Source organism: Penicillium arizonense, assembly GCF_001773325.1.
Source record: "Penicillium arizonense strain CBS 141311 chromosome Unknown PENARI_contig161, whole genome shotgun sequence".
Lineage (NCBI taxonomy): Eukaryota > Fungi > Ascomycota > Eurotiomycetes > Eurotiales > Aspergillaceae > Penicillium > Penicillium arizonense.
The window spans coordinates 1-6,629 of record NW_019173438.1 but is presented as its reverse complement, the minus strand read 5'-3'; the positions used below and the strand labels follow the sequence as shown (position 1 = coordinate 6,629).

The window sequence follows — 6,629 nt, the reverse complement described above, 5'->3', positions numbered from 1 at the left end:
CAACTTGTGCCGACCTTCTTTCAGGGTCTCTTTCTTCACAATCAACTGGCAAGCGTCTCCTTTCTTGGTAATGCCACAGCACGTCTTATTTTCCCTAAGGGGCCCCATCTGACAGATAGTCAAGGGGTCCCAAAGCCACTGGGAGTCTGACATCTTGAGCGTAGTACGTGGGTGAGAGGCGAGGAATGTATCAAGGCGGTGGTGGCGACTGAAAGACAAACTGCTAAAGAGTAATCTGAGCATTTATAGTAATCCTTCTCTGCTACCAGAATTTGTTACGCATGAGATTGTGTAGTGACATGGGTGGCAATAATCAAAAGGTCCTTGGCTTGCAGGGCAGATGTTTGAGCTCCCAGAAGTACTCCGTCTCCTGGGACCTGAATATGTGTTCCTGGAAACCGGATGGGTGCTCCCAGGAAGGGCATGGGTATTCCTGGGAGCTCAGGGACTCCCAGGAACCCATACATGAGTCCCAGGAACCAGAATTCCGTTCCCAGGCAGCTAGCAGCCTTTAGCCGTTGGTAAAAGTGCACACCTATTGGCTACATGAATGCTTACACAACATTGGTCTCTACATCCGGGTCGGTAAAACGTCCTCAGGTAACCTCGGGTTCCTAGGAACAAGTACCGCTTTCCTAGGAGACATGAAAGGCGTTCAGCACGTGCAGCGTAGAAGCTCCGATCGTAGAGACGAACACCAAAAGTCGTTGGAGCTCTTCAGTCTCACTAGACGCTTGGACCGTCCGTGAGAGTTCCACTGAGCGTTTTATTAATATAAAAGATGTGTCCTCGAAGATCTACGAGCCTCCTCGCTTGCTCTGTTTTCAAATCTTTCTTCTCTTTGGTGTGCGTTGTACCTAAATTCACATCCTCTTGTCTGTCCACCAATATGGATTGGAGCTCTGACTATCTTCAGTCAATCCTCGGCCAAATTATTGGCGATCCCACTCATCGTTTGGGGTGCCGATGGGTTGACGATAATGGAGTCTGTTGCCAAAATCCCGTGTCCAAGGATTCACGGATAAATGGAGCGATATGCCTCAAGATGTTCCAAGATCTCCCTACCGGTCACCCACCTAAAACGAGACTCTCAGAGGCTGCAAGGTACATGCTATGTCCAGAATGCAGGCGTCATTCCTCCCGACCCAGAAAGTGCGCCCAAAGATGGATGGATCGGTTGTATGCCCAAGCCAGTCAAATGGAGGAAACCACTCAAACCCAGAAGGATGGGCACTGGTCCGTTTCGCTAGCACAACACTGGCCAACTAGTCTCTCCTACGAAATCGGCACAACGGGTACATTTCGACGCCTAGATCCTGACGATCGGTTCTTATGAACCGCAAGGAGGTGACGGCAACCTTTCGATGAGGAACACAAAAACACTCTCGATGCAATCTGAGAGCCAGCTGGTCGCTCCGTGAGATCTTGGAGATCACACAAAAATTTCATTACAACCATCTTGCCTGTAAATACATTATTTTCCAGCCAGCCGCCCCAGCCATAAACCAAACCAAATCATGAAATGATCCTCTTTGCTGACCCCTATCGGCTTTTTTTGACCTGGATCCCTGATTCACACCAACGGCGGCCCGGTTTGCTGGCTTATTGAGGAGCAGCCACTTCACCTTCACATTACTAGCCCTTTACTATATTTGATTTAGTATTGATGTAAGAAGAGAATGTTCATATTGGACTGCATACCGAGCTCATGGCTGTCTGGATGCGTCTTCTGTCTCTGGAACTCCTTAGATAGTAACTCTGGCGATGGAGCTGCCGATCGTCGAATGCGGTCCCATTCAAATGCAGCTTCAAGGGAATCAGAAGTAGATTCAGCACGGGGTAGCGAGTTGGCGATGCTAGACTGGGAAAAATCGTCTCCCAGAATATGTTGAAGCTTCCGCGTCATCTTCTGGGCACGACAGAAAATCAGTTGAGTTTCCATAATCAGAACAAACTGAAATGTAAATGTGACTCTCTTAAGGGAAGAAGTGCTGTAAACCGAATTAAGGAGATGACAGCATATATATGTGCCAACGTAGAGACAAACCCATTTCAAGTACCATAGCAAACTGAATCTAATATATACATGTAATGATAACCGTTCTGCACGAACAAGCTGTAAACAATCTTGGTCACTCCGCACACAGAGACCAATGTACATGATCAAGAGACGATGCCCGGTGAACCATCGTTAAGCCATGACTTAGCTGCACTGTTCCGCAGCCTTCTCGCTGCCACTTTCCGAGTCACCACCGGAATTCTCACCGCTATTGCCCAACTCCTGTGCTTCCAATTGCTTCAACAGCACATCAAGCATTACCTTTGTTGACTCCGGCTCTTGGCCGGATTGGTTGGCACCGCGCTCCTTCAGCCAATGATCCACCACGCCTCCTAGTTTCTGGCTGAGTTCAAAGAAGATATCCGCTAGTCTGGATACATGCTCCAACTCCTCAGTCGCCTGCTTCTCGGCAGCCTTGGAAGCGCTTAATTCCTGTTCAAGTTTGGACTGGGCTCGTTCTGCCCGGACTGCTCGAATGTCGAGCCTCGCGAGAATTCGGAGATATTCCTATCTTGGAATTAGACGCGGCTTCAGAAAGGGGTTTATTTGCCTACCGAGGAATCCATTCTGTCAAGTACAAGATAGGTACTGAGTAACCAGCGGATGGGCTTGATGCAAGTAGCAGGAAGCTTGTTCGAGCAACTGAGGATATTGTGCACGTATTTATAGCTCTACATCAGTAGCCAGCCTCCAGGTAGAGAATTGGACTTCCAATAGACTCACTTCTCGCAGGCCATGAACGGTCCGTTTCAGCTCTCTTGACCGTATATGGTTAACCGGTCCAATTTTGAAACGACGACTGCGAGAGCCCGAGAACATTTGTGCAATGCACAACCTGACCCAGTGCCTTATGTACTGCCACTGGGGATCATATAAACCTTCTCGTGCTCTTCCGACCTAAGGCCTGCGTATGTATTGCATCAAACCACGTCTCGGCTTGAACGAAAACAGCGAAGATCGGAATAGTAAATCGTAGTTATCTGTCGTCCAATGCGTGGAGTCTGTGGCTCCAGTCCTCCATCCCACAAGACGATTGCCCGGTGAATTGGATAACCCTGATCTCTCGGAGTTCATCAGTGGAGCACAAGCAAACAGGCATGGGAAATGGGTTCATAGTACAAGGGCATTCCAACTATGAACCAGTTGGAGCAAGCGTACCGTCAATTGAGATCTGCTTTCAGCAAGGTCAAGATTGGAGGACCGCAGTGGACGGTGCTGTTGCAAGCATAGTGATCTGGTTGATAGGAGTAATTGTTAACCGTCGACCTTGGGCAGGGAGTAAGATGATGTTCAAACCGAATCATACCACATATTCATTGACCAGGACAAACTTCTGTATGCACGCCAGGCTGACAGTATTCCTCGTTGACAGCAAGCGAGTACTGCAAGATGGAGATGAAGGGAACTGCGGCATTTGAGATGACAGAAAGAAGTCTAAACCCGTTAGGGAAGCTCAACTGGGCCAGTGCCGTGTGTGACTGACTTAACGCGTGCCAGAGGTCGAGACCGCCGAATCGCGTACTCTGGCTTATGACTTCTAATAACGGGATAACGGAAATTATGCGACAGGGATACGCGATGGTAGCATAATACTCGATATCTGGTTGTGTGGCTGCACTATTGAGTCGCGTTCGACTGGAGGGTGGGGTAGTCTTTGAGGATCCACGAATCGGCGCCCCGACTAATCTCCACTGATCGCCCAGAGCCTAGTCTTTTTACGAACGTGGATCTGCGAATGGTCCACTACTGTTGCCGCAAATTACTTACGGCGTGTATCATACTGTAGATTGGAGATCATTGATGGACAGCTTCAGCTTAATATACCATTATGGAAAAGTAACTTAGGAGAGGTGATTTAAAAATGAATAATATATGTTACCTACCGGTTCCTGCTCGGCAAGATAAGCTGTGTCATGATACAGTTTCGAGCAATTAGCGGCGACGAGTACGACCGAAAGTATACCGTCCCTGGAACATGTCTAAACCGGTCTATGTCTCAAACTCAATTCAGAAAATTGACTAATGCTCTGTTTATGTTTCAAATGGAACTTTAGTTCCGCGCGGCTCAACATGCCCCGAGACCGCTAACGGAATGGTCCGCCAATGAGACATAGGATGGAAGATTAAAGATGTAAGCAATAAGACAAGGTAGATGAGTAACATACGCGGGTAGCGAGAGCCGGCACTTGGCGAAATTGTATGGGCCTGGCAAAGCTTGGGCCGTATAAATGAGCCCGGGGTCAAATTTCGAGGATTATGTCTATTGAGGATGCGTACTTCGTCCCAAAAATGTTCAACGCCTAACCGCAGAATCATACGTGACGGAACGCGATCACCATTGAGGTACCTACCGGTTAAGTGATGGTTAAGTGATGGTTAACAGTCCCCGGAGAGCGTGAAATGAAGAACGAACGGTCGATCTTCGCCCTCAAATGTAACCATATCGTGAAATTACAGGATAACCGTTATTGCGGGCCGTTTGTCTCAACATGGACCAATGACTGGGCATTCGAACGGTCAACCTCACAATCCCGCAGCACACATTGAACGGCTGTTGCTAACTCATTCCGAACTGTTTTGGCTACCGGCTTGTACGCCGGAGACCTATAAAAGCTCACATTGCCCCCCGAACGGTCAAACTTGAACAAAGAGTCACTCCTTCTTGCGAAGAAATCCATTCCAGAGTGTTGACATCGATATGCCTTCCCGCAGAACGGCAACCCAAGCTCCCACCGGCACTGGTCAGGGCAGTTCCGAGCCAGATGTTGCTCCCAAACGCAGTCGACGTCCACCTACCGCCGGTCATGATGACCCTTTGTCTGGCACTCAAAACGCAAACCTTCATACACCATTGGTACGTCCTGCCATCACTGTCCCCTGAATGCATGTATACTCAGCCCGAATGTGGAATCTAGATCTCTTCGCCAATAGCAAAGACACCGAAACAAAAGCACTGGAAGATTGTTCATCGACGATGCTTGCAGGGTTTTAAGGACGCTGATAGAGAGCGGGACGAGCTCTTAGGATCCATACAACGACTCGAAGCCGACAACGCCCAAGCCACGGCAAAGATTCGTCAGCTGAGTGACACCAATGACCAGAATCTGGGCAAGTTTCAAACACTTGAGGTTCAAATATCCAGTCTGAAACAGCAACTCGAATTTGCACAGGCTTGTTGCACCACCGGCGATAATCTGCTGCCCATACTACTGGAGGTCAGCGGCAATTTCCGTTCTGCGCAGAGCCAGCTCGACAAGAAGATAGAGGCAGAAAAAAACAAGTTTGCATTTGCTGGCTTATCTGCTTCTGATGTGCTATGGCCGGCCCATAACGGGCAGATGGGTTCGTTTGGTACCAACTCGCTCCCAAACTATCCAATACCGAATACGCTTTCGTCGACCAATCAACAAGCGCCGGTCCAATCCAACCAGCAACCTCTCCAGGCAGCCAGCCATTATATACCGCAACTTTGAAGAGAAAGTGTGTGCTATCATGAAGGAATTACGGGGTTGTCCATGTAGCCAGTCAGAACATGAATCAGCAAATACCATCATCCACGCAGTGCGTCTACGAAGTACTTGTAACACCTAGACAAGAAACATCCAGTATATTCGATACACCAGACCGGAGAAGTTGAGTAGATTCATGACTATAGTTGCATGGTCATACTATTCCGTCTTCCCGAACCCGAAGATCGTACTTGTACACATCTCCATTAGGACCCACCATGTCAACGGCCATTCGCCGGAGATTATGGTGGCTTTCGACCGAAATATGCCTTACCGCGAATGATAGGTTTCGCATTTCCCAATTTACTGAAGCCGTAGGAGTGCCTGCCATTATCCGAAATTGCAGGACGCTAGCCCGACTGTAGGCTGAAAATGAAAGTCCCACTCGTCCACGACAAACTCGTCTATGGTACTTCTTTTTGACTAGTGTCTCGTTTCAATTACGTCAAGTTCGTGAAATGGCGTCTATGCGATTTTTTTGCCGCATTTGTCATGTAGTGCATCCATAACGCCGGTGGCCCAGTCTTTCGACTTAAGCTAGGTTGGTTTGGCGTCAGGATCACGAAGCATAAGCTATGGCACACAGTCCGTGTGTCACGATCTCACTGATCTACCGCTATCTTGCTAACTCCAAAGTAGTTTGTTGTCCCTTAGATTGTTAAGCAGTCTCAAAGAACTTTGACCAAAACGACTTCTATCTGTACTCCGAATTTGTCACTTCGCTTGGGCAGATTAATGAGCCAATCAGAGCGGACATTGGCGAGGACCTTTGCATCAGTCGCGCGCGCCAGCCTAGGCTAAGTCCGAGATCAGCGTCAGATCCTGGTAGCGCAAGATCTTCGTGTCGATCTGACAGATCCACAAATCGTCCCTTTGAAACGGTGCGACAGTCACGCAACAATGCGGGAGCTGGTGTGGAGTCATATCGGTTGAGGGATGCTAGTATGTGAAGCTATAGCCGCCTGTTATACGACAATGCTGCAAATGTGGTGATCTGAATTTGCTCTGTTGATCGAAGAACAAGCGATCCTAAGAAGGAACACCGTCTCGGTATATCATAT

The 6,629-nt window shown here is 48.5% G+C and overlaps 3 protein-coding genes across 3 annotated transcripts; 1 reads left to right on the top strand and 2 right to left on the bottom strand.

Moving 5' to 3' along the window:
• Nucleotides 1-15: 15 nt before the first annotated feature.
• On the bottom strand, nucleotides 16-1,906 carry PENARI_c161G10563 (uncharacterized protein; the record flags this gene model as incomplete). Its single annotated transcript, XM_022638052.1, has 3 exons — nucleotides 16-223; nucleotides 280-535; nucleotides 1,702-1,906. Coding segments are annotated over 3 exons (669 nt in total), but the record flags the coding sequence as incomplete, so codon positions are not given.
• A 297-nt stretch (nucleotides 1,907-2,203) lies between these two features.
• Nucleotides 2,204-2,878, bottom strand: PENARI_c161G05199 (uncharacterized protein; the record flags this gene model as incomplete). Its single annotated transcript, XM_022638051.1, has 3 exons — nucleotides 2,204-2,566; nucleotides 2,638-2,730; nucleotides 2,783-2,878. The coding sequence occupies 3 exons, from the start codon at nucleotides 2,876-2,878 to the stop codon at nucleotides 2,204-2,206; spliced, it is 552 nt and encodes a 183-aa protein (XP_022482094.1).
• A 1,879-nt stretch (nucleotides 2,879-4,757) lies between these two features.
• Nucleotides 4,758-5,532, top strand: PENARI_c161G02790 (uncharacterized protein; the record flags this gene model as incomplete). Its single annotated transcript, XM_022638050.1, has 2 exons — nucleotides 4,758-4,913; nucleotides 4,975-5,532. 2 exons carry the CDS (start codon nucleotides 4,758-4,760, stop codon nucleotides 5,530-5,532), a joined length of 714 nt encoding a protein of 237 aa, XP_022482093.1.
• Nucleotides 5,533-6,629: the final 1,097 nt, after the last annotated feature.